The following is a 27,493-nucleotide window of genomic DNA, read 5'->3' as shown; positions in this document are numbered from 1 at the left end:
GTAGACGTAGGTGTCAGTTTGAGATTAGCCAGGGCTACACAGTGACAGCCTGTCTCAAAAAGAAAAGCCAGGGGGTGGTGGCGCACGCCTTTAATCCCAGCACTCAGATAGACAGAGGCGGGTGGATCTCTGTGAGTTTAAGGCCAGCCTGGACTGTCTTGGAAAATGAGAGGGGGAGAGGGGCAGGCAGGGCATGGTGGCACACACCTTTAATCCCAATACCCAGGAAGCAGAGGCAGGCTCATTTCTGTGAACTCCAGGCCAGGCAGGACTTCACAGTGAGACTCTGTCTCAAAAATAAGCAAACAACAATGTTTCTTAGGACATTCGTGCTCATTTCATAGACGATGAGATGACAGGATAATGGAATCTAGACCTGTGGTCCCAATTTAGACCCATGGTCCTATTCTTACTACCCACCCCAAATTATTTTTTTCCTGGAAAAGAATTACCGATGAAGGGAGCTACACACCCGGTTGTGATCAGTGGGGGTGAGGATGGCAGGGTGATATTTACAACAGACTCAATCAGGGGAAGAAAACTGACAGCAGAGGGACTAACAGATTGCAGAAAGGCAGGAGTGCCACACTCCTAACACCCAGTGCTAGTGATCTTGCTGTCAGCGCCCAGTTGCATCCAGTGTGTATGTGCACATAGGGCCACACCCAAGGCCACAACACAGTCTGTCCTGAGATAGCTCAGCTTGGGGGCCTGGCTGTCCAGGCTGTGCTGCCTACTGGCCTGACTTCCTGGCTCTCACTTGAACTAAGGAACCCTACAGGTGGGTGACAACGTCCGCACCAAACATCTGGGCCTTCTGTGCTTAGAAGTGAGGGCTGTGCATAGAGACAGCCTTAGTCTTCTCCACCTATGGAGAACTGGCCCTACGGTGTGGTGTGTCCTGGACAGCAGTATCAAAAACACAGCATTGAGTACAAATCCAGGCTGAAGTCCGGAGGTCTCAGAGCATCCAGCCTGCTTGGGCTCCTGTAGTGTGACTGGTCACTGTAATTTAAACATCCCCATTAATATTTAGTCTCTATTGTGAGCTATTAAGAGGGGAGAAATCCTGGGTGTGGCGGCGCATGCCTTTAATGCCAGCACTAGGGAGGCAAAGGCAGGGTGATCTCTGTGAGTTTGAGGCCAGCCTGGCCTACAAAGAGAGTTCCAGGACAGCCAGGACTGTTACACAGAGAAACCCTGTCTAGAAAAACAAGACAACAAAAAGGAAAAAATAAAATAAAATAAAGAGGGCAGAAATGTAATCTTCCTGGCATTTGTAAATACTTGAGAGGTGATTAAAATTAAATAAGGACAGAAGGGTAGGACTTATCTTTTGTCATTGTTTTGCTTTTTGAGATAGGACCTTGTGCTACGTAGTCCAGCCTAGCCTCAAACATCAGGTCTCCTGCCTCAGCATCTTGAGTACTGGGATTAAAGGTATATGCCACTGTGTCTGGCTGGGGAACGCAGCTTTGTGAGAGTTTGGCACACACAGTCATGCCAGGACGCATGCTTCTTCTATCCTACAGTGTGGGGGGCATGTTTGGGCACAGTGCCCGCCCCAGCCCCAGCAGCAGCCCCAGCCCCAGCACCAGCACCAGCCGCAGCACCAGCAGCAGCAGCAGCAGCACCAGTAGCACCAGCACCAGCAGCAGCAGGAGCAGCAGCAGCAGCAGTTCGTGAAGGTGGAGTCCACAGAAGCAGTGCAGCCAGCAGCTGGTTTACCAGATGACAGACTTGGGTGGAAGAAGTGTGTGGATAAGCCTGGCCAAATCTCTACAGCCTGCCTGATGCTTGCTTTGGTAGCTGCGCCAAGCGCTTCGGGGTTACAAGCTAGCCCTCGTGAATCGACTGGACCAGACCTAGAAATCCAGACCAGTCTTCCCATAAGCTCTTTCAGATTGACCTCAGCCCTACTTATCTGCAAAAGTGGCTCAAGAACTGAAAAGCTAGTTGAGGGATGGGTGACTAAGTGGCTGTTGGGAGGGGTTGCTACTCTCAGGTTTTTGTCATTCTTGGGACATTTTGCCATCAGAAACGTGCTAAGACCAACTGTGGGGGTGGCCTGAAAGGTCATATGCATATTTGGTTGTGGGGTGGGTTTTTTTTAAATATTTTTTTCTTATTTTTAAGGCGAAAAAACTGAACTTCATATATGAGTGTGATGCGGTGGTTTTTTTTTTTTAAGATTTATTTTACGCGTATGAGTATTTTTGTCAGCATCGATGGTCACGCAAGAGATGGGGAAGGGTCCATGGTTTATACTTGCAGGTCACAAGTACTGTAAGGCTCTCTCTCTCACCAGCCTGGGAACGTGACCCAGGCAAGCTTGGGAAAATGACCCAAAAAGAATTGAAGGCCAGCACAGCTTCAGTTTCTGAGATCAAGGTGGCCAACCGAGATAAACAATTTCAACTAAGGTAAACAATTACCATCTGGAAATTCTCTGAAAACTCCCCATCACCCTTCTTTGCCAAGAACAGCTCCCGAGGCCAACGCCCCCTGCAATAGCCAATAATAATTAGAGAAGCACCCCTAGCGACCACCAGAGCCAATCCTAACATAGGGCACGCAGCCCCTCCTAACCTTTGCGGTTTTAGCTTTTAAAAAGTCTGTAACAGTGACTCAGGGGTGTGCCTCCTCCCTCCCGAGTGAGTGCTGAGGCCCCCTGACGGGTGTCAGCAATAAACCTTGTGCTTTTGCATCAACACTGTGGTCCTCGAGTGGTCTCTCGAGACGACCCCCTCCTACCCGAGTGGACTATAGGGTCCAACAGTACCAGGTTTGCTCCCACTGTTATTTCCAGTCAGCAAGCCCCGCCTCCCCCGCCCCCCCCCCCCCCCCGCAAATGTCTGGAACGAGCTCATCCGCGCAGACACGTACCTGTACGGTCTCACTGTTAAACCACACGGCGCAGTCCGGGAATCGGGATTATACCAAATGACGCACGTGTTGATCCTGTACAGCTTTCAGGGTTCTCTCCCTGCTCTGTACTGTGAGTTACTTAGTCATTTTAAACTGTGCTCCTACGGCAGCCTAAGACCTCTAGTCAGGACAGAATTTAGCCCCTGGCTGCCACAATTAATTAAGTTATTCTGTGTAGCAGAGCACAGTTCAGTTCGTGGAATTCAGAGGCAGTTTTCCTGGGAGAGCTTTACGGAGACAGGTTGAAGAGAGGGCAAGCCAGACTCAGGTGGAGACAGAACGAGCCAGAGAATGAGAAGGCGCCAGAAGATTAGAACGTACTGCCAAAGTCAGTATGAGGCGAAGCAGAGCAATTCAGTGAAAAGCTAAGAGAAGTCAGTTTGAGTCAGTCAGTTTGAGCCACAACAGCGGAGGTGAACCAGCCAGAGTTCAAAAAGGAACTTAAAAGGGTGAGCTTATTCAGCAGTAAGTCTCCGAGGCTGAAAACATTCTAGGCCTGGGTTAGGTTATATAGAGACTAGAAGCTTCCAGGGCTAGGCCTAGGTTAGCAGACAGAGGCAGGAAGCCTTGGAGGCGAAAATTACTACAAGAGAATAAAAGTTACTTTAACACAGAATGTTCACAGATACGCCTTTAATTATAGCAAAGATTTAGGCCAGTTAAAAACAGCAATTACAGGTAGCAGTGTGTGCCTGATGCCGATTAGCATAAAGTACCACGGACCATGGTTTTTGTTAACTGAGGTAAAGGTGCTATGTGATTCAGAAGAGGAGGAAGAGGGGGAGGATGTGGGCTAAAACATCTGTCTTGCCATGGGATGCTCTGAGCAACCGTGGGACTCTGAAGAAAGTTCTAGACAGCAAGAAGCCCTGATCAGGTACAGGTGTCTGATATTGACAAACCCCAAATCTTCAGAAGAGGAAACAGAGTGAGCGAACCTTCACTTTGAAAATCAGTCTCCCATACTTGGTCACAGCAAAAGGAAGAGGCCAAGAAATGGGTAAATGGAAGAGAGCTGGCTCCATTTACCACAAAATGACCCAGGCTGCCACTTACCATCTAAGTCTTGGCCTTGACTTCTTTTTTTTCTCTCTCTCTCAATATTTTATTTAATTTTAATTTATGTACATTGGTGTGAGGGTATCAGATCTTATAGTTAGAGACAGTTGTGAGCTGCCATGTGGGTGCTAGGAATTGAACCCAGGTCCTTCGGAAGGGCAGGCAGGGCTCTTAACCACTGAGCCATCTCTCCAGCCCCTTGGGCTTGATTCCTAAAGCTAATTCCAACCACGGGAAAAACCTATGTGTGATGGTTCTTTGCTATTTTTAGGAAGAACCCGTTTTTGAAACAGATATTTGTCCTGGTTAACCTTAAATGTCAACTTGACATAGCCCAGAGTCATCCGAGAAAAGAAACTTCAACTGAGGCATTGCTACAGCAGACTGGCCTTGTGGGCATATCTGCAGGAGAGTGTCTTGATTGTTAGCTGATGCAGAAGGTCCCGGCCCACTGTGGGCAGCACCATCCCTAGGCAGGTGGGTGGGCCTGGACTATATAAGAAAGCTGGCTAAACATGAGTGGACAGATGAGCTCAAGGGGCAGCTCCATGGCTGCTTCTTCAGTGATGGACTGCGGCCTGGGAGTGTAAGCCTGACAGCCCTTCTCCTCCCCTAGGTCATTTCTGGTCAGAGTATTTTACCACAGCAACGAGAAGGAAACTGGAATAATAATAATATCCATCACTCAAGATCACCAAACATGGAGCAAAGGGTTGACCTCAGTCAATGGAGTGAGGAGGTCAGCCCACTGGCACCCTCCGTGGAAGGTGGAGGCTTCAAAGGAGGGCAGTGGCTTGCTCCAGCCACTTAGACTGGAGGGGCCAGGAAGCAATATTGACACTGAACCAAGGTATCAATATCAAATCACTATGTGTGTTCTGTAGCTGTTTGGCCCCTTGTAGGGTCCAGCTTGACTCAAAGCCAGCCAGCCTATGCTGAGGGTCCAGCTGTATAAAAATAATGAGGGTCTAGCTTGACTCAAAGCCAGCCAACCTATGCTGAGGGTCCAGCTTGACTCAAGGCCAGTCAGCCTACACTGAGGGTCCAGCTTGACTCAAGACCAGCCAACCTATGCTGAGGGTCCAGCTATATCTAAAAATATTCCACTACCTCTACCCCTGGAATGTACTTACCCCTCCTAGCTGGCCTGCTAAAGTCTGCTTTTACAAAAAGATATAAAAAGCACTTGCGCCTGCTTTCAGGGGTCGGCAGCTTGAAAGAGCTTGTCAGACCTCGATGCACATCGACTCAATAAAATTCCTGTGTGTATTGCATCGACATCGGATTCCGTTTCTCTCTGGGGACTCTGGGTATAGACTAGAGATCTCTCTGGAGGTCTCGGTCTTACAAGACCACACTGAAGCCCTGACCCTGGTAATGTGCCTGACTGAGCTGTGGGTACAAAAGGGCAGCTACTGTGTCACACACACACACAGGGCCTGAGAACGGCCATGGGACGCTTCCGAGCATCCTGCTCACCTTTCCAAACGGTTGCTTCCCAGGATGCTTTTTCTCACTGTGGCCGCAGCACCCCACCTGGCAGCTCGGCTTGTCTTCCTCTAACAGAGTCTGAGCTCACAATCTGCTGCCTGGGCTGGGCTGGGAAAGGAGCCATTGGGAACATTCATGCTCAGGAAGCAGCTGCCTGCCTTATGCTCTGGGCTCCTGAAGACAGTGAAGAGCCACTGACGTGCTGGAGGGGCTCAGGGAAGGTTCCTTGGACCCAGGAGAAGGGGCGGAGTTTAACACTCCTTCAGGAGACACACTCAGGTGCCCCTCAGGCATAATTCTGTCCCTTTTTGTCACATCTGCTCAGATCAAAGCTGGTAACCTGCTTGGAGCTATGGTGCTGCCTGTTGTGGGTGGATCTGAAACTGGGCGCAGTGGTCAAAGACCCATGTGCAGCCCGGCCAGCCAGGCAGCCCTGTACAGAAAAGCTACAGCAGGACAAAGTCACAGAGGGACCCTGGAAGAGACCAGAAATGGAAGTGGAATGGAGAGGCACTGTCCATACAACCCTCCGGGAACACTCTCCCTGCACCGTGCATAACTTCTCTGGTCTTTAAACCAGTTTACCTGTGATATTGTTCCCCAACACAAATGGGCCCTGTATAGAAACATAGAAACACACACATGTGCACACATAACCAACATGTATATGTACACATGCATGCATACACACCTGACCCACACATGTATTCACACAAACACAAGCACACATGGCCCACACATCTATATGTACAAACATGCACACATGCACACACATGTATGTATATATATATATACACACACACACACACACACAAACCTGCACACATGACACAACACGTGTCTACACACATGCACATGTGCAAGCATCCCTCTTTCCAAAGTAACTTGCAATCGGCCGTCCCACGTCTGCGTGAGACCATCACATAGACCTACGGTCAGCTGAGGAGCTGAGGACAGCGAGGACAATTTGTGTTGTTCTGTTTTACTGTTTCCATTGCTGCTATTCATCCTCCTCATCATCGTGAGATGCAGACTCTTCTCTTGCCATTGGTGGGGAGAGCAACTGAGGCTGACCGAGCTGAGGCCTTGTCGTCCAAGGTCTCATAGAGCACTCAAGGACAAAGCCAGGATCCCAAATTTCACCCCTTTTAGTTAGGCCACACCTGCTCATACTGTCGGGCAACCGAGATGCCATACCTGGCTTCCGTCTAGTGTAGAATGACCGTTGAGGGTGCATCACACAAAGAGGAATGCGGAAGGCTGCAGCCCGCGTGCTGCTCACCTCAGGCTAAGGTCAAGTGTGCCAGTCTGGTATCTAGTGACAACAGTGCGCAGGTCTGTCTGACCTGGTAATGACAAAGGCCTGCGTTCGTACATGTCTATGCTACAAGGAAGTCATTAGTGATCAAGGCAGCAGGAATTCGCTGTAATGGTGAGATGGTCTCCGCTGCAGCAAGGCCAACTTTAAAACTCCCCACAATGCCTGTTTCTACCCTGCTGGGCTCAGGAGGAGGGTCTTACTCCCTGCCACCCCCACTTAGACAAGCTGACTCAGTTTCTCCGAGAACAGACCACCTCCACCTTGACACAGCACATCCATTTGAGCTCTGGTCAACCTGAGCCCCTTTCAGCTGCCACTGGCTTATGTGGGCCCCTCAGAAAGCCAAAGCCATTTATTTGTGTCACAGGGTCACATCCAAAGCCGAACCATTCACGTTCCTACAGATTGGTAGGTATTCTGTACTGCGGTTAGATCAACACTTCCCACTGAGCCTCAGCCCCATCAAGTCGTCCCTGGCCACCAAGGCCATGGCCTCAAAACACTGTGCCTCAGACCTGCCTCCCTCCTCTGGGAAGAGCCAAAAATTTCCTGAGCAAGATTTAACTTCCTTTGTGATTCCCAGGCCTGCTCAGAAGCCAGCTTCTCCGCTGAAAGCCAGTTCTGGGTCCTTTCTCAGCCCTCACACTCTGCAGGATTCAAGAAAAGAACATGGCTCCTTTAAGCAAACCTCAATCCAGTGTATATTCATAGGTATGGGCATAATGTTTTGATTAATAAAAAACAAAAAACAAAAAACAAACTCTTTTCCTTTAAAGTTACATGGATGGGTTAGGCCGAGTGGCCCAGGCCGGCAGTGCTGGCTTCTTTAGGGGTGAACCAGGATAGCAAGTTCAAAGCCAACCTGGCCAACACAGCAAACCTTGTCTCAAATTTTAAAAAAGCAGTGGGCACTTGCCTAGTATGCACAAGGCACTGGGTACAATCCCCAGGGGCGGGGGATGGAGTGACTGATGTGTGTACTGAACCGGTGGAAACTTCCAGACAAGACTGGCTGTGGCTTCTAGGCAGGTGGCATCTGTGTGATAAGTACACCCAGGTTCCTCAGACTCTTCTGGTCAGCTTATGTTTAACTTTTCCACAACAATGAAACAAAAAATGTTTAAATCCCATCCCCGAGGTTTTACAGCCTCCTCACACCCATGCCTTTCAAATCGGCGACGACTTCATACAAGATGCTGCTGAAGGTCCTAGCTGCTGGGACAGAAGTATATCTGTCCCCAGCCTGTCCTTGATTTTAACACAACCCAGAAACCCTCATTTCTCCAACTATAGACCCGTCCCTTTCTTGGCACGCCTGACTCCCAGCACTCCAGAAGCTGAGGTAGAAGGAGTCTAAGTCTGAGGCCAGCCTGGGCTATTACACATAGCAAGTCCGAGGCCAGCCTGTGCTACACGGCCAGTCTCTGCCTCACAAGACATGGAAAGGGCTGGAGATCTGGCTATCAGTTAACGGCACTGGCTGCCCTTCCAGAAGATCCCAGGTTCTAGTCCCAGCACCCACACGGTGTCTTATAACCATCTGTTAACTCCATTCCCAAGGGATCTGATGCCCTCTTCTGACCCCCGTGGACATTGCATGCACATTGTGCACAGACATAACATGCTGTCGAAACACACACACACACACACACACACACACACACACACACACACACACACAAGAAAATAAATGGATGGAGGGAGACATATCCCATTTCAGAAGACCGTCCCTTCATGTAAAAAGGGTGAGCTGTTGAGTGTTCGAGCCACTTGGAACACAGACAGAAGGTTCCAGAGTGATGTTTACAAAACCATGCTGACCCCAGAGTCCCCAGGAATTATTTCCACCTCGGGCACCGTGACCAGCAGGAAGGAAAGCATTCCAAGCCTTACCTTTTAGAGGATTTTCATCTTGGGGTGATGGGCTGCCAGATGCTCTTTAGGGTAGGCCCCCAGGGCCTCCAGGCACCCCAACCCCAGCCCTGCTCAGTTGCCTGCCCGATCACTCTAAAGGCAGAATCCAGGCTGGTGAGAAGATTCTGACACTGGACCATGATATCAGAATAGGCTATGACATCAGAGTGGTGGCAGGGAAGCTAATAGGTCGCAAGGTGGGACAAAGGGGCCCTCGAGCTTGCCTAGCCCCCTGGAAGTAAAGCCCCTGACAAAAAGGTGGCTGGCCCTGTGCTCAACTCTTACAGCTTTCCAGACATCCCCTCACCCTGTGAGGCGGATGTGAAGATCATCTTAAAATGATTCACTCACATGCGCTGAAGCTAAGCTATGTTGGCCAATCATGGAGAAGCAAGGCAGGCGCAGGAGCTGTCCTCTAGCGCCCCCCTGTGCTAATTTAAGGCACAGTCATATTTGCTTACCAGGTTTGCCTTAGGACCGGGAGGGAGGTCCACAGCAGAGGCCCCAAGGAGACCAGGTATCACATGCCCCAGGACAGGATTAAGTGTGGGCCGATAAAACGCAAGGTGGCCAATGTGTCTGTATTCTAAATACACAACACACAATAAATAAAATGTGTCACATGTGACAGTGTGAGTGACATCCATCTAGCCATCCTACTCAGAGAGGCTTGTTAAGCCAGGGTTTGCTACTGATCCCATGCTCGTCTGTAACTCAACAAGGGAGCCCGAGCTGGTCCCCAATTCTCTGTCCTCCTGCCTCCACTTCCCCAAGGGCTGGGATTAGAGAGGTCTGTGGCCCCATGACCAACTTAACGACTTAAAACTCAAAGAAGCAAGGAAATGACAGGGTGGCATGTTGCTAACATTTAAGGATTTTTTTCCCCAACAGCTCTATTGTGTCATCTGCAAGCAGGAAAACTGGTTTCTCCTACGGGGAGGGGCCTTTGCCACCTTTCCCTTGCTTACTCTGCTGGCTAGGATTGTCAGAATTTGGGGTGTCTCCGTTCACCTGCAAGAAGCGCCTAGCGCTCACAGTGTGCCACTGGCTTTTTAAAGTCGCCTTGGGACAGCGGAGGTGATCCCTAGTTCACTGAGTTTTCACTCAGAGTGGTACTGTTGGATTTTGTCGAATGAGTTGACAGGGTCCTGGCATCTTTGTCACGTAAGAGTGTTAGCACGGTGGCTGTGTACACAGCTCTTCAAATACTGACTTAACGCTGCACTCCTGGCATGGCTCCGCCTCAGTCGTGGTGAATTAGCCTATTTATATGTCTCTGGATTTCGACTGCTAGTATTTTGAAGATTTTACAAACTATGTTCACAACGGATGTATCGGTACCATCTTTGCCTGGTTTTGTATCATACAATGGCCTGGAAATCTCCTCCTCTGGCTTCTAGTAGATGGTGTGCGCACATGGAGTTTTTTCTTTTACAAATGTTTTATAGAATTTACTACTGAGGTTGCCTAGGCATGAGATAACCGGGCATGAGCCCAGGAGTTCTCAAGCAATTTAATATTTTTCTGAAAAGATTTTTGCGTGGCCTCAGCCTTCCATCTGCCTGCCCCAACCTCCTGAGTGCTGGGATTATAGGCATGTACCACCATGCCTGGCTCCATAAATGACCTTATGGGGTCATTTTACTAAACATGCATCTATGTTTCTCCCTCTCTTCCTCCTTCCCTCTTGTCTGCTATTTTCTTTTTTTTTTTTTTAAAGATTTATTTATTTATTATTATATATACAATGTTCTGCTTGCATATACACCTGTACACCAGAAGAGGCCACCAGATTTCATTATAGATGGTTGTGAGCCACCATGTGGTTTCTGGGAATTGAACTCAGGACCTTAGGAAGAGCAGGCAGTGCTCTTAACCTCTGAGCCATCTCTCCAGCCCCTCGTCTGGTATTTTCTAGCTCTGTAAAAGTCCCTTTTCAGTCTTTTGGGTCAACACCAGAGCTTTAAACACAGACTACCACTTTATTGCCAGGTGGGGGTGGGGTGGGGTGGGTGAAATACAATGAGGATTTGCTCACCTTTGGGGACCACAAGGCAGGATTTCTGCAGTTTGGGGCCCCCTGCTTCCTGTGCTGTCACATCCCACAGGTTTCCTGCTCCCTGGGCCTAGCCTGGGCAGCCTCCCAGGGAGCTGCTGTTGTTCCTGTGTACATCTTCCCACAGCCCAGAAGATCCCAGAAGGGGAAAATCCCCCAAGTCACCACCTGCTTGATGCTGCCTCAAATTCTGGCCTTGTGGCTGTTTAACTTTTCAGAAGATGCACAGGGTCACAGGTACTCTGTGTGACACATTTCATTTATTCTTTTAGACAATCTTTATGGTCGAGGAAACATGGCAACAGTGACCCAGTTGATAAAAGCCATAGTCAGGATGTGAGCCTAGGCCTATGTGGTACCCAAGGCTGCCTGTGGTTAGGGGACAGCCAGCAGGTGTGGGGAATATGAGACAACCGGACAGGCAAGCAGGAACGTCCTCCAGGCAGAAGCTGAGGGAACAACCACAGGGCCAGAGCCAGCAAGCAAGAAAGAGAAAGCTCTGGTTAGGCCAAGGGTGATGGCACACTTTCTTAATCCCAGCACTCAGGAGGCAGACAGATGGAGCTCTGCATTCAAGGCCAGCCTGATCTACACATTAGTATCTAAGTAGCCAGAACCACACACACAAAGACGCTGTCTCAAAACAACGACAAAAATCAAGAAAAAAAAAAAGAAAGAAAGAAATTCATCAGAATCAAGGGGTACAAGAAGGTGACTGCCATGGGCCATTGCTGACACTGAAGTAACTAAGCTGGAGTCACGGAGCCCACAGGAGGGGTCAGACCAGGTGCCCCATGCCGGGGCATGGCTGAGATGACAAGGGTGTGTTGACAATGGGAAGAAGCATTGGTTTTGAAGACATCCCAGTGGCCAAGGACTGAAAAGGGAGGAGTAAACCCAGCAGAGGCACCAATATGCTAGAATATGGAAGAAGGGGCGTCAGCGGCGTCGGCGGCGTCGGGGGTGGGGGTGGGGGTTCGGGGGGACGTGGTAGGAAGCGCTGCTGGCAGTGTGCATAGCTGACCCTCCACCGTCGGCCTCGTTAGCTCTCCTCAAAGGGAAGAGGCTACCTGCAGGGGATTCCTTCTTTGACTTGGCTCTCCTCCCCCGTCCTGACCGGCCCCATGGGAACTTAACGGGCAGGCGAGTGAGCACAGCAGTGGCGGATCCAGCAGCCAGCCACCAGATGGCAGCGGTGGACAGGAGATAAAGCTTTTCCAACGCAAGCCCCGGGGCTACCCGACTCCTCGTCAGGATACCAGAAAAGGCTTCACCCTTTCCCGCGTGCTGTTTTCAAGACAGGGGTAAGAAAACGCTTGGTAAGAAGGCAGTGGGGTCAAGGGACACAAGTATTCATGAACCTGAAGGCAGATGAAGGGAACAGGCGTCACAGTACAGTTGGGGGGGGGGGGAGGGGGGAGTGAGAGGGGGCGGGCGATGCTGTCATCAGCAAATGGCTGCGTCTCAAAGGGAGGCTTCAGAGTAAGGCGGGTGCCGCCAGGTTGGCAAGCAGGAGCTGTCCCTCAGCCTGAGCATGACAGTAGGTTACAGGTAGGTCTGTAACCCTGCAGAATAGCACAGGGCTCCCTAAGGGTGAAAGGGCACAAAGGATGGCTTGGCACCGTAAACAGTTTTAAGGATAGTAGGTGGGTGCACTCTTCCTTAGAGGCTTATCACCCAATTTAAAAAAAAAGAAAAAAAAAAGCAAAGAGAACTCAATTTCAAACTAACAGAAACATGGTTGTTGCTACAAGCCAGGCAGGTTGGCAAATACCTATAATCCTAGCATTCAAGTGGTGGAGCCATGAGGATCCTGAGTTCAAGGCTAGCCTATGACATACAGTACGTTTCAGGACAGCCTGGACTATACAGTTAAAAAAAAGAAAAAAAAGAAAAACAGCAGCCATGAGCCAGGCCCCTGCAGGAGGGCAGAAGTAGCAAAGTATGGTCATTTGATCTGGGGTCAGTGCAGGGCAGGACAAAGAAAATGCCACCAGGTGGACCGAGATCTATGCCAGGAAGCAGGGCAGTGGCGGGACCTGGGTTTCCTGCAGGTGAGCAAGCCCAGGAGGCCTTACCAGGTAGGTAGGCTGACTTACAAAGGGTTACGAGATTGTGCGTGCTCAAATACGGCATACTGTAACCTCCAAATCCCTCAGGTACATCAGGGAGAAGACAACAGCTTCCCAGCAGACACAGAGACAACAGACATTTGCTCTCTTGACTTTTTTTTTTTAATGAACATATGCCAGGAGTGGTGGCGCACGCATTTAATATCAGCACTCGGGGAGGCAGAAGCAAGCGGATCTCTGTGAGTTTGAGGCCAGCCTGGTCTACAAAGTGAGTCCAGGACAGCCAAGGTATCAGAAAAGCAAAAAATAAATAAATTAATTAATTAATTAATTAATTAAAGTAATTAATTTAATTTAATAATAATAAATAAATGAACACAGTCCAAAGACTAGAAGTGCCTGTCTCCCCAGAGATAACCTGGAGGATCAGCTGTGTTCATTAGACTAAGGGGCGAGGAGTGAGTGGGCCCAGAACCCTGGGTCCCTTCTCCCCAAACCCACAACTGATGGCAAGGAGAAGGCTGCTCTCTAGAGAGGTCTGGAACAAATGCAGGTGGCCATCCCCTACGCGATCCTGTGGCACGCTCTGTTATTGTTTGAACTGAAATGTCCCCCAGAGGCTCCTGTTTTGAGTGCTCAGCTAAGGAGCTTCCGGGAGGCAGGACGTGGCTAGCAGGAGAAGGCCACTTGGGAAGAGCCTTGCAAGGTTCCACCTGCCCCTGGCTCCAGCCTAGCTCTCTGCTTCCTGCATAACCACATGTGAAAATCTGCTGCTGTGTCCTGCCATGGACCGAGCCAGCTGGCTGGATGCCTTCCCTGCCATGCTGAACAGAAATCCCCCTGAAACTGTGAGCCAAAATAAGCCTCCTCTGTCAGGTCATTCTGTCAGGTAGAGTGCCACAGAGATAAGTGACAGCTCTGTCAGAAGCCAACAACACACTTGTAACCAATCCCCAGGGTCCAAACTTCAACACACTGGGTGTTTTGATTTAAAAAACAAAACAGCCACAACAGAATTGCCAAGCATTTATTCTTCCCAAAAATTCAAGTGGAATTCACACTATCACTTCATAGATGAAAAAAGATTAACACCGCATTCTATAAGAAAGCCCTAATTTTGCAGGAAAGGGGGTGGAATTCCCTCAGACGGAATACATGAGGCTTCAGAAGAACTGTTGCCTTACTTTTGAGTGGGCCGTCCTGTCTGTGGCCTGACATACAACTCTTCTCCTTGTAGAAGGACCCTCATCCTGTCTCATTCACTTTCACCCAACTGTGGGACCCCAGCCATCCCGCCCCCCCCCACACACACACACACAACATTCCGTCTTCCTCAGGGAAGAAACCACCAGAACCTCTGCTCAGGCATGGTCCTTCTGAGCCCAAGAGTCTGTTAGATTGCAATCTCCTCCCAGATAAAACTTTCCATTCTGCAGAGAAGCGCCTTAAACTCAGGAAGTGGACAACTCAAAAGGTTTCAGAGTGTCCCTGAAACCGAGCAGACACACTAGGCCCCTCCCTTTTCAAGTATATCTAAGCAGTAAGGACAGCTGAGAGGCACTCTCAGAGCAACTGGGCTGCCTCGAGGAGCCTTAGGCCAGCTAAGCCAAATGAAGGAAGCAGAGGCCTGCCAAGCTGACTGGAAGAGGTTCAGACCAGCTGAGCCACTTGGAAAGGACACTCTTCAACCTGTTGAGCTGTCTGCAGCCTCTGCAGTGTGCTCTAGACTTCCAGCTTTTGTGAGTTGTCACTCATGCTGGGATGGGCTTTGGTGATGCAGTTGTCTCTGAGTCGCTTCTGCTCCTGTAAGTGACCCCCTCGGCCATATTCCTGTAAGTGACCCTCTCGGCCATATTACTGTAAGTGACCCCAGTAAAAGTCTCTCATCAAGAGAGACTTTGGTGGGATCCATAGTTTGGTCTGTCATGGGGTCTCTGTCTGACGTGAAGAGGTCTTCCCCACAAACAGTGTCACACAACAGTGTCCCTGCTCCCCTGGCCTCTTACTCCATCCAAAGCACTCTTTCTTTCCGGGGAGCACTGGAGTCCAGGTTGGCATCTCACCCCTGGACAGTGAGTTCCTGATCTCTGAGTTCCCCACTTCAGGCTTAGCCCCGGAACACAGAAGGACACCAGTGAAGGTTGTTTGAGTGGCCAGTGAACAGGAGTGTGTATGGAACATTCTACCTTTGAACGACTTCACACCAATGTGTTGTATTCATTTGCAGAGAAAGCTTCTAGCACTCGCCACAGGGCTATCGAGAGGGAAAGTTAAAGCAAATAGCACCCAGAGTCATCTTGCCCTCGCACACCCACTTGGAAAAGTCTGCACTACGACTGGCTAACAGCAGTTTCCTTTATGCATTCCCAAACATATTCTTAAAAACCTCCATGATTCCCCCTGCCCCTCAGATAGCGGAAGGATTGAGTTCTGCTTTTGTGAGCACTGTGGGCTTCTGATTTCTTGAGGTTTAATGATTGTGACATATTTATGCACGACTGAAGACAAACTCCACACCTCAAATACACAGGTGGAAGGGGCCATAAGAGCCACCATCAAGCAAAGCAGAAGGGACAGACACAGGTGGAGGAAGGCCCACTGACTCATGAGATGTTACAGGACCAGCTGCCTCATTGCTTCCAAATCCTGCTTGTAACAAGTTCCCCCAGCGACCTACCAGCACATCTGTCTTTCCTAAGTCCAGAGGTAGCCGTTACTCAAACTCACTTTTCTTTCTTTTTCTTTTTTCTTTTCTTTCTTTTTCTTTTCTTTTTTTTTTTTTTTTTTTTTTTTTTTTTTTTTTTTTTTTTTGAGACAGGATTTCTCTGTATAGCCTTGGCTGTCCTGGACTCACTTTGTAGACCAGGCTGGCCTTGAACTCACAGTGATGCGCCTGCCTCAACCTCCCAAGTGCTGGGACTAAGTGTGTGCCACAACACCCAGCTCAAACTCACTTTTCAACCTGTGCTCAAACAATCAAACATCAAATTGCAGGAGAAAGGGGTCATCACGTTGGCAGGGACTGTGAAGAAGGGATGGACAGTGGCTTCTGTGCTCTTATCGCTGAGCCTGCCCAGCTGTCTGAGTCCCAGATTCTGGCCAAACTGGTGACTCTCAAGTGTCCTTGCTGTCCCTGGCTCCTGACCATATCTACAACCCTTTGCTCTAACCAACTCCCCCCACCCACCATGGTCCCGGGGTGGGACAAGGCGGGGAGCTGCCATACTGCGCTGTGTAGTGTAGCTCAGGGTGGGTCTGTGCCATTTATATGTTGCTCCTTCCTGCTGAGATAATGGTTAGAGTGTAAGAGCACTGAGCATGGAGGTCAGCGGGGAGGAGGGGGGCGGAGCCACGGCTTCTTACGTCACCAGAATGGCTCCAACCTTCCTTCTCTATGGGTAGCTGGCAAGCCCTCTCAAAATAGCGCCACCAGCTGGGGACCCCAACATGGGAACCTTTCAGGAGGTGACCTTTTATATCCCAATATGGCAATCTCCTTGGGGGGGTGGGGGAGGGAGTGATTGTAGAGAGCATCCAGGCCTGGTGCTGTCATGGATGGGACGGACACACTGGAACCTGACCTCCTCCTGAGGGGCTGTGCTGTCACATCACCTGCCACCAGCTGTGGGCAGGATGGCATTTGAGGGCCAGGGCACACTGCTCAACAGCACAGCTCCCAGGAGTGAATTTGGTTGTACCCACGGCGAGCCATTTTCCATATACTGTCATGTAGTCCTTCCGACAGCCGAGCAGTTGAAGACCAGGGAACTGGATGCCAGAGAGACCTGGTCTAACCAGGGCCCTACAGCTGGGTGGGGGGCTTGGGGAGAACCCTGACCCACTGCTTACGTCACACATGAAACTGATGCACTGAGGGATCAAGGATCAGACAAGCCCGGGCCCTGGTGCTCGGCCTGTGCTATTATGTAACACTCCACTAAATGCGGAAAGTGAGAAGTTGAAGAAATGCAAAGCTAGCCAGGATGGCTGTACCAAGGCCTGGAAGGGACCCTGGGGCCCGCCAGAAGGCTCAGTTCTCGGCTGCCTCCTCGCTGTGTCCCAGGGCTCACCCATCTTATGTACCCTGTTTTGTTTTCCAGGCAAAGTGGAAAGCAGCTTCACCCCCTCATCTCTGCCTCCCTTTGCACCATAGACACTGGGTCTGTAACCGCCCCGCCCCCCCCCCCCCCCGCCCTCATCTGCCCTCACCCAAATGTCCTGGCTCTTCTGACTTGCGTTTTTCTTCTTTGGTGTTTGGAGGCAGCGCTTCACTATGTAGTCCAAGCTGGCCCAGAACTCGTGGTCACCTGTCCCAGTCAGTGGTGACAGGCAGAAAGAAACCACAGCACCTTAGCACGTCCCATCAAGGAGGTTAGCAGATCCACAGAGGGGGTGCCATGGAATGCAGGCCCCACAACAGACCCACACCGGGCACTGACCCTGCTGCTATGCTCGGTGCTAGGCCCAAGCTCACCGTGGGTGTTAAACGCACAGGCTCTCCTTGCCCTGGATGTATGTACCTGGAGCCCATGGAGGCCAGAGAAAGGCACTAGATTCCATCGAACTAGAGATACAGATGGCTGTGAGGCACCATGTGGGTGCCGGGGATCAAACAGACATCCTCTGGAGAGCAGCCGGTATTCAACCACTGAGCCCTCTCTCCATCCCTCACTGAGTGACTCTCTTGTGAAAGGATATTTGCCATTTGCCAAGTCCTTTTCTCGTATTACCTGAGATGATTGTGTGCCCCCTCCAATCAAACTGATATATTATTACACTGACTGTTTTTTCTTATTTTTGAGCCTCCTTGGGTTTGCGAAATAAATACTACTCAATTGTGGAGCACGTTTTATAATACACTGTTGGATTTTATTCACATCTGTGCTCATAATGGATAAGGGGCCAAGTTTTCTTTTTTTTGTTTGGTGGCTTCAGTGTTATGCTGGCTGCACAGAATAAGAAGTGTGCCTTCCCCTTCGGTTTTTTATTTTTTGACAGGGTTGGTTCTTGGTAGAACCCACCAGCAATGTCATCTGGTCTCGAGTTTTCTTTACTGTAAGATGCCCATGCAACACTCTTTTATAAATGTCAAGATTTCTGAAGTTAGTCACGGTGATGCATGTACGCTCAGACATTTCCCCACGACATCTCATCTGGGTTACCCAACTATTTATGTTCCTCTTTATTCCTGCAAGGTCAGTAGTAATAATTACTAGAAATAAGACCAGAGGCAAAAGTTGCTTTGGAAAAGGAGCTGACACAAAAATCAGCCTCCAGGAGACAGAGCAAGAGAAAGGCAGGGCCTGGTTTCTTGTGTGGTGGAGTCTGGCTGCTTAGGACTGACCAACATATTAAAGGGGCCAGCTGCAAGCTAACAAGACGGCATGTGGTTTTAGTTATGGCAGTCTTCTCTTCCTGTTTGTTGAGTCTCCTGTTCTGCTGCAGGTTTGCCAATGTGTGCTTTTACATCCGTACATTCCTGAAAGTCACTCTTGCTGTGCCCCGTGAATTTATTTTATACCGTGTTGTCATTTCCATCATCTCAAAGTATTTTCTAGTTTCCCCTTGTGGTGGTTAGATTGAGAATGGCCCCCATAGGCTCATATATTTGAATGCTTGGTCCCCAGTTGGTGGAACTGTTTGGGAAGGATGGGGAGGCGTGGCCTTGTTGGAGGAGGCGCATCACTGTGGGGTTGGCTTTGAGGTTTTAAAAGCTGTGTCATTCCCAGTTTGTTCTCTCTCTCTCTCTCTCTCTCTCTCTCTCTCTCTCTCTCTCTCTCTCTCTCTCTCTCATGTAAGCTCTCAGCTATTGCTCCAGTGCCTTCCTGCAAGGATGGCCATAGACTCTTAAATCCCTGAAGGCCTGGTAAACTGTTTCTTCTGTAGGTTGCTTTGGTCATGGGGTCTTATCAGGTACAAGGAGTGGGGTACTGCTGTGACAGACCTGGCCATGCTATTTTTGGGAGGAATGTGGAAGACCTTGGGACTTTGGACGGGAAAGCAGTTGATCACTGTGAGCAGAGTGAAATGGGCCATCCAAGCTGCAAGACAGCAGTGCTGAGAGAATGTGGACTATGGAGGACCAGCTGAAGAGGTGTCAAAGGGGAACAGGATCAGCAAGAAGGCTAAAGGCTTCTTGGAGATTTGGGGACTAATTATCCTTACAGTGGGGGTTTCAAGACAGCCTAATACTAATTCTGTTACATGATTATTAGTGATAACTCTTAAGTAGATCTAAAATGGAGACGGGCAAGTGGGAAGAAAACGAAGACAAAATGTACAGTTTGAGGAGAAAAGGAGCAGCAGGAAACTGAATGTTGGAGCCAAGGATTGTGTGAATGAGGAGGAGATTAAGGAGAGACCTGATCTGAAAAGGAATAAAGTGGAGATTCTGGGGTAAGATCTCACCCAGCTAAACTTCCACCTGTAAAAAGAAAAGTCCTCCGGAATTATCTGGACCTAAAAACACCAACAAATCAAAGCTTATTCAAATGTTAACTCAAAAGAGAGGGACAGGCTCTGTCTCCAGCGTGGAGCCGCCTGGTGACATTGGCTGTGTGGTTTTGGCTCTAGAGTCACAAAGGGTAGAGGAGTAAGGGGGCCATGGAATCTTCCTCTGTGGTTAGGGAAAGTCACCAAGTGCAGGTGTGTGACACGGGAGTCCCTGCATGGAAGCCTGGAGGGGCCATTCCGTGATGCTGCAGCTGTGAAGCCGGGATTGCGCTGGAGACATTAGAGGTGGCAGAGCTGAGGGATGTCTGCCAAGGAGAGGCGCACAGAGCGAGTGGGACCAGCCCGAGAGAGAAGTGTGTGGCGGGCACCAGACATGGAGCTGCCAGATTTGGGTTTGCCCTGAGGGGGTTTGGTCTCACTTGAGTTCAGCATTTCCTCACTATGTCCCGTTCTTTCTCTTTAGAATGGTAATGTACCTTCTGTGGCATTGTATGTTGGAAGTGTGTAATTTTTTTTTTTACAGTGGGTTACATACAGTTAAGAGATTGCCTTGAGTCTCTGCAGAGGTTTTGGACTTTTAAACAGTGTTGAGACTGCGATAGACTATGGGGACTTTTGAGGTTGGGCTAAGTGAGTTTTGGCATTATGATTTATGGCTACAAGCCTTTGGGGCCAGGGTGCAGAATGTAGTGGTTTGAATGAGAGCTGTCCCTGTAGTAGGTTCAGCAGGGAATGGCACTGTAGCTGAGCTCCTTCCATCCTGGGAACCCACAAGATGAGCCTGCAAGTTGTCCTCTGAACTGTGCCTGCACACAGTGGCACTCATGAACACACACACACACACATAAATAAATAAATAACTGTAAATGGCTAACCTCGTAAATACTGCCTATGAACCAATTTTACAAGTTCCCAGGAAAATGAAGCTTCTTGGAGTCACTAATTCATAGAAAAGAGGGAGCAAGGGCTTCTGGGAGCCTATTAATTCTCTCAGACATCATAACCTGAGCCTGAGTCACCTTCCACTGTGGTGGCTTTCCACAGGCTATCACAGAGACCACAGGTCCTCGGGGCTCAACACAACACAACAACAGTTCCCTATTAAAAAAGTACCTCTCCCAGTTTCCCTTGCAGACTACGGAAGTTGTTTCCACCCCTATAAGGAGCCGGATTCCCTATTCTTCTGGAGGCATTTTAGCATCTACACACATGGGTGACCAAAGTGCTCCCTTGCCGTGAATAAACGTGGTCCTGCCCACGGTCAGACCAAGGTTTTCTTTCTTTCCTCGGTCCATCTCTTACAGGTGCTTTAAATACTCTTCTAACCCATGGATGAGACGGCCCCAGCGGCCTCCCCCACTGCCGTACTGAATCTGTACATACGCGGGCTTGAAATAAAGCAGCCGCAGGTCACTCCTTGGACCACTGTGCATCACAGAAAAACAAGAAAACAGACTCGGGCTAGAGTGATGATAGCTCAGAAGTTAAGAGCACTCGATGCTCTTTCAAAAGACCTGAGTTTGGTTCCCATCACCCACATGAAGGCTTACAATTATCTATAGCTCCAGTCTCAGAGCATCTGGTACCTACATGCGTGTGTGTATGCACACACATGTGCATATATATACACACACACACACTGAACACACATGTGTCTGCTCAAAACACTCATACCCATAAAATAACTTGATCTTAAGAAAACAGCCTGATGGGCCCATCCACAGACAACAGGCTAATAACTGCGGTACCTCCATACAATTAAAACCACATTGTAAAAACAAAAGCGATGCTGTTATGTGCTAACAGAGGACATATTTAGGATAAATTGCTAAACAGAAAAGGGCAGTGGTATGTTGTATTTTAAACGAACACCTACTTGGGGCTATAGGTAAAGACGGCCATCTCTGGCACCTCTGGTGGCCTCTAGGGAGAGAGGAAGAGAAGCAGAGGGGGTGGGGGTGGGGGTGGGGGTGGGGGCGGGGGTGGGGGTGGGGGCGGGGGTGGGGGTGGGGGTGGGGGTGGGGGCGGGGATGGGGGGTGGGGCGGGGGTGGGGGTGGGGGTGGGGGTGGGGTGGGGGTGGGGTGGGGGTGGGGGTGGGAGTGGGGGCGGGGGCGGGGGTGGGGGTGGGGCGGGGGCGGGGGAGGGGGTGGGGGTGGGGGTGGGGGTGGGGGCGGGGGTGGGGGTGGGGGTGGGGGGGGTGTGGCAAGAGTTAAGCATGGGGTTTGCTCACAGGCTTTTGGAACTATTGGCTTTTAAATCATATAAATTCTTTGCTTGGACCATCAGAGTTGGCATCCTGCCTGGTCAAAGCAGCAGCTCTGGGAAACTGTCCTCAGTACCCACAACTCGGTCACTGGGGAAAACCCAGTCTGAAGCGCAGTACAGCCCACTGGACCCCACCCTAGACCATTGCTTCTGGGCCTGGATCACCCAGTATCTGCAAACATTCCTATCTCCAGGACTGCCAGCTACCCACAAACATCTCGGCAGAATGGCTCCCTCATGGCTGACGTGTGGGAAGCAGACACCCAGACCTTGGGCCTTCTGAATCTTGGGTTTCCTGGTCACCACTGTTCCCAAATGTTTCTGACTACCAGTTCCTCTGGAGTACCATGACGACACACACACACACACACACACACAGACACCCTGGGCTAAGTGGTCACTACCTGACTGAGTTTTCATCACACGGATAGCCTTGGCCTTGGCCAGCTCCAGCACGGTGATCCACTGCTGCCGGTCTACCTCTGAGCTGGCCTTGAGGTGGTAGCTCCTTGCACCATTGCACAGCAAGATTCCGCACGAGTCCTCTGTGTCGATGTGTGCGGAGGCCAGGTTGATGGTACCACGGCAGGTGTGGGCCATTTCACCCTGGTTTCTGTGGGATTCAAGAGAAGGTATGAGGTGAGGCTCCTGGATGCAATGGTCCCAGATTAAAGACACTCTCAGGGTTAATCCTCATCTCAAACCCTGAGGGCTGGGAGATGCCCCGGGATTGGGATCGCCAGGGGGAGAAAGGGCCTTATTGGAATCAACCCTGTCTGCTGGCCATGGTGAGTGGCAGGCGGCTGGAATGTGGCATGCCTCCTTTGGTCTGATGAAAAGGAGAAGAGCCCAGCAGTCAACACAGGTCTGCAGCTTCATGCCAAGCTCCTTCTGCTAAATCTTGGAAGCAAAGGGTGAGATGCTGCTTCGAGAGCAGAGACCGGAGGCCCGGAGACCAAAGGGAGGATGCTGGGGTACCTTCTGCTTTGAAGTCACCTGCGAGTGGTACTGTCCTTGGCACTGTCATTCTGTTCCACCAAGAAAACTAGAGAGCAACGACACTATCGTCTGTCGCTCACGGAAATGACAGGGCTAACTGACGCGATGCTATCTCACAGCAAAGGGACAACCCCTTCACTGTTGACAGGATCTTGGAGGTGACAGCATCAGGGGTGACTGAAGGACTATTATTTCCAACTGGGCCCCATACCTAAAAACTAAGACCTGGCTGTTGTGAGTGGATTTACTTAACTCACTCCCTTTGACACTTGAAGAAAACCCACAACCCCATGGGAACCCCAGATCTTTACACAGAGGGTGTTACAAAGGGAAAGAAAGTTGGCAAGCATCTAACACGGCCATGGAAGGATGGATTCACCTGGCAATTTCCTGCCGAGGTGGCTCTTCTTGCTTGCCTCTCAGCTTGACCACATCTGGAATTAACTAGAACCCAAGCAGTTGGGTACAGTTGTGAGGGATTTTTCTTTCTTTCTTTCTTTCTTTCTTTCTTTCTTTCTTTCTTTCTTTCTGTTTGTTTTTTGTTTTTGTTTTTGTTTTTTTGTTTTGGGGTTTTTTTGTTTTTTGTTTTGTTTTTTTAGGACAGGGTTTCTCTGTGTAGCCTTGGCTATTCTGGACTCCCTTTGTAGATCAGGCTGGCCTCGAACTCAGGTCGATCCACCTGCCTCTGCCTCCCAAGTGCTGGGATTAAAGGTGTACACCACCACGCCCGGAGTGTTTTTGTTTTTTGTTGTTGTTGTTGTTTTTCAAGTCAGGGTTTCTCTGTGTAGCTCTAGCTACCCTGAACTTGCTTTGTAGACCAGGCTGGCCTTGAACTCACAGAGATCTGCCTGCCTCTGCCTCCAGAGTGCTGGGATTGAAGGAGTGTGCCACCACCTCCCGGTGAGGGATTTTTCTTAATTAAGTCATTTAAAATAGAAAGACTCAAATCTAGTCCTGATCTTTTGAGGTGAAAAGATCCTCCTTTAGTCAGGACCACACCTTCGGGTGGCAGCCTACATAAAGGACTTGGAAGAAGGTAGCCCTTGCTCTTTGCCTGCGTAAGGAAGAAAGTTTATTTTAGCTCCTATCAACAGATCCCCAAAGGGCTCATAAGGGCCACCCTTCCGGCTCTGCTGCCCACGGCACACAGATTCTATTGGCGGATGTTGCAGCCTATACCAGCAGTTTACCTTGGCGGATGTCCCATGAGCCTCAGGGACCTTCTGCACGGACACCAACCCCTGCCACACAGTGCCTGGCCCCTGCTGCTCTCCAAGACCCCCTCAATCTTGCATCCTCCATGTTTTCATAACCAGCAATCACATGGATGCTCCTGCTGCACTCTCCTACCAACTCGGGATCCCGGTCCTCTGGACCGTAGCTGAGGAAACACCCTCTCCCAGGCAGTTACTTCCCAACAGTGGGGAACCCCTTCAGCTTAGGCTGTCTTTATTTAAATGAACTCAGACCCATGAGATGGAGGTCTGCCCCCAAGACACCTTCCCTGTTGCCCCACTTTGGCACTGGAGGCCTCCTGTGATTCCAGCCTTTAACAAGCGCCATCTCGAATGCCTTCCTGTCCTGAAATTTCCTCTGACAGACAAATGAGCCCATTATGTTAACTTACTCCACTCAGGTCCTTAATCCACGGACAGAATTAGAAACAGATTCTTGGCAAAAATACATTTCGTGGCCCTTAGCCCAATCCTGATAGAATCTTTGTTCTCTGACACCTCTGCCTGCATTTCTCTCAGTGCAGTTTTGTTTTGTTTTTAGGTTTTTCGAGACAGCTTCTGTCAGTGCTGTTATCTTCTAAGATCCCCCAGAACGGCCCACCCATCAACCTCTGCTCGTAACACTCGGTGGCTTTTCCAGACCAAAGATCCAAGGTCTTCCCCACTCCTCCTGCAAAACAGTCCCCAGGGCCTGAAAGCCACACCGTGAGGTTCATCTCAACAACAGCCCCACTTCTGGTAAGCGGGCTTCCATCTTAGCGCTGTGAGAAAAGACCCTGAGGGAAACAACTTGAGGTGTATTTCATCTCAGTGTTCACGGTCTAGTCCGTCCTGGTGAGGAGATTAAGGTGTCAGGGGTCTGAGGCAGCTAACCATTTCACACCCACACGGGAAAGCAGAAAGCAATAGAGACAGGCACGCGCGCTACTTAAAGAGCCGGGATCCACAACGGATGGTGCTGCCTGCCGTAACTAACATAATCACTTCCCACAACAATTACTGCGATTCAGGTAGTATGTCACAGAAGTTTTCAAAAGCCTTCTCTGCGTTATTCCAAACTGTGCCCACTAGGCAGCAGGCATCACAACACCCAACCAACAATCCCTTTTTACTTGGAAGACACCACTCTCCCTTTCTGCCTTGGCCACACCCCTTAGAGAAGATGAGGTGGAGCAGAAGTGAGGTCCAGCTCGCAGATGTGGCAGAGCCTCGGGTGCTAAATGCCATAGTGACTGAGCGTCAACAGCACTCTGGCTGGACACAGGATGAAAAGGGACAGAGACTGTGCACTGGGCACAGGCAGAGCTGGCAAAGCCGGGAGAATTCACATGGCTTTCAGAGCAATGGAAAGGTCCCAGCATCACAGCCACGAGAGTCAGCAGGAGAGGCAGAGAAGCAGGCGATGGCCAAATGTAGTCACCAGCGGGAGCATTAAGGAATTGGACTCTTACACTCAAAGTCAAAACAGTAGGTCTCAGGGGCTGGAGAGTGGCTCAGTGGTTAAGAGCATTGTCTGCTCTTCCAGAGGTCCTGAGTTCAATTCCCAGCAACCACATGGTGGCTCAGAATCGTCTGTCATGTGATCTGATGCCCTCTTCTAGCAAGCAGATGTACATGTGATAGAGCACTTCTATGCATAAAATAGATATATTTTTTTTAATGGGGCTGGAGAGATGGCTTAGAGGTTAAGAGCACTAACTGCTCTTCCAGAGGTCCTCAGTTCAATTCCCAGCAACCACATGGTGGCTCACAACCATCTATAATGTGATCTGATGCCCTCCTCTGGCCTGCAGGTGTACATGCAGCCAGAGCACTGTATGCATAATAAATAAATAAATCTTAAAAACAAACCAAAACAAAACAGTAGGTCTCTTGGGCCTGCTGTCAGAAAAGAGAAAGGAGCAATAGCTCCAGGCGTTTCTGTGGGAGCTCAGGGAACAGAATGCCCTGTGCATGGTTGGAGATGGAAGAAGGCAGGCCACTATGTGAAAACAGGGTTGCACTGTGAGCTATCTGCTGGTATAGTGTAGATCACAACCCACCTAATATATACACCGCCTACTGTCTATATAATGCCCAGCAGTCCGTGCAGGTACAGGCAAAGGACTGGAGGGGTAAATGGGCAAGAAGTGAGGTACTTCTTTCTTTTCTTTCTTTTTTTCTTTTTTTTAAATTTATTTTTATTTTTTTATTTTTGAGACAGGATTTCTCTGCGTAGCCTTGGCTGTCCTAGACTCACTTTGTAGACTAGGCTGGCCTCAAACTCACATGGACTCACCTGCTTTTGGCTCCAGAGTGCTGGAATTAAAGGTGTGTGCTACCATATCCGGCTATTTCTTATCGAAAGCAGCTTAGCCACAGTTACATACTGTGGTTCTTAATCTTCTCTACTTGCTTGGGATCAACTAAGAGACAGACCTTTGGGTGCTCTGTGAGGCTATGTCCTGGAAGGATCAATTTGGAGGGGGCTCACCCAGAGTGAGCAGAACCTTCCCTAGATATAAAAATATCACCTAGATATAAAAATAGCTAAGGGAAAAGGTGGTCTGATTTTGCCTGCCCTCCTTTACACTCTGCTGGTGAGTGCACCTACTCAGCTGCTGCCACCGTGGCTGCCATCCCTTACTGATGTCAAAACATAGCTTCTTCAGCCTCCCATCATGAACTGAAAAAACAAAACAAAAAACACCAGCAGCTCTCCAGGAATCCTCCAGGCCTTCACCACCAGATAAGGACCACTGAGGCAGCCTGCACTGTGGACTGAGCAGACACTGGGGCCTGAGTCTCTCTACAAACAGACATTGTTGGACTATGTGGACGAAACTATGTGAGCCAATCTCATAAAATCCCCCCTTCTCCTCTGTGTTGTATATTCGTATTTATTTCTCAGTTTTGTCCCTCTAGAGAACCTTGACTGATACATGGACATAGAGAATCACTAGATACAGTGTAGAAGTCTGGGTTGGATGATAAAATAGAGGAAAGAAAAGACTGGACAGACTAGTGACATCCAAACAAAGCCTGGAGCTTGGATGGTAACAGTACCCTGATGCTCTTGTCCTGGGTGTGGTGACTGCTGATGCTCCAGAACAACAAGCCATCTCCATGTGAGAAACTCTGCCTAAACTCCCTGGGTCACTAAGACAAAGACAGACATGAGAGTAGAAGGGGGTCATCTGGTTGAGAACAGGAAGAGCATAGGCAAGCGTGGAGGGGCTAAGTGAGGGCAACGGGGGGTGCATGTGATCAGAATACATTACATAGATAATGTCATATGAAACCAAACATTATAATTAATATGTCACATCTCAAGCCCGGGACAAACAGCTGCGGTACCTATTTAACCTACCAAAGTGGGCCTGGCTGCCAGGATCTCCCAGCATCTCTCAGTTTAACTGGACCCCTCCTGGCTAGCATAACCTGTCCCTGACCCTAAAGTCTCCAGCAAAGGGGCCCGGGCTGCTCTCCCCTGTACAATCCAACCATTGTGGTCCTGCTGTCTCTGCACCTTTGGCCTCCTGCTGCCACACCTGGCTCCCTCCCGCCCCTCTCCCTTCCCCTCCCCCTCTCCCTCATGGCCCAGCTCAGTCTGGTGGTGTCCACTCTGGACTCTCCCAGATGTCCCTGCCTCTGGCTGTGCTCTCCCTTTTACCTACAATAAACCTCCTCCCCCACCTCACCTAGAGCTAGACATGTTTC

At 49.8% G+C, this 27,493-nt stretch overlaps 1 protein-coding gene across 2 annotated transcripts in view; it reads right to left on the bottom strand.

Annotated features, from left to right (window-relative positions):
• Positions 1-27,493, bottom strand: part of OSBP2 (oxysterol binding protein 2) — a 148,566-nt gene that overhangs the window by 95,894 nt on the left and 25,179 nt on the right. For both annotated transcript variants that reach the window (XM_084799738.1, XM_084799739.1), the window contains exon 2: positions 21,965-22,173. In XM_084799738.1, the coding sequence (XP_084655864.1) occupies positions 21,965-22,173 (209 nt within the window). The remainder of the gene's footprint in view (positions 1-21,964; positions 22,174-27,493) is intronic.

Source organism: Acomys minous (assembly GCF_964271855.1).
Source record: "Acomys minous genome assembly, chromosome: 10".
Classification (NCBI taxonomy): domain Eukaryota; kingdom Metazoa; phylum Chordata; class Mammalia; order Rodentia; family Muridae; genus Acomys; species Acomys minous.
This window is presented reverse-complemented; position numbering and strand designations above follow the sequence as displayed.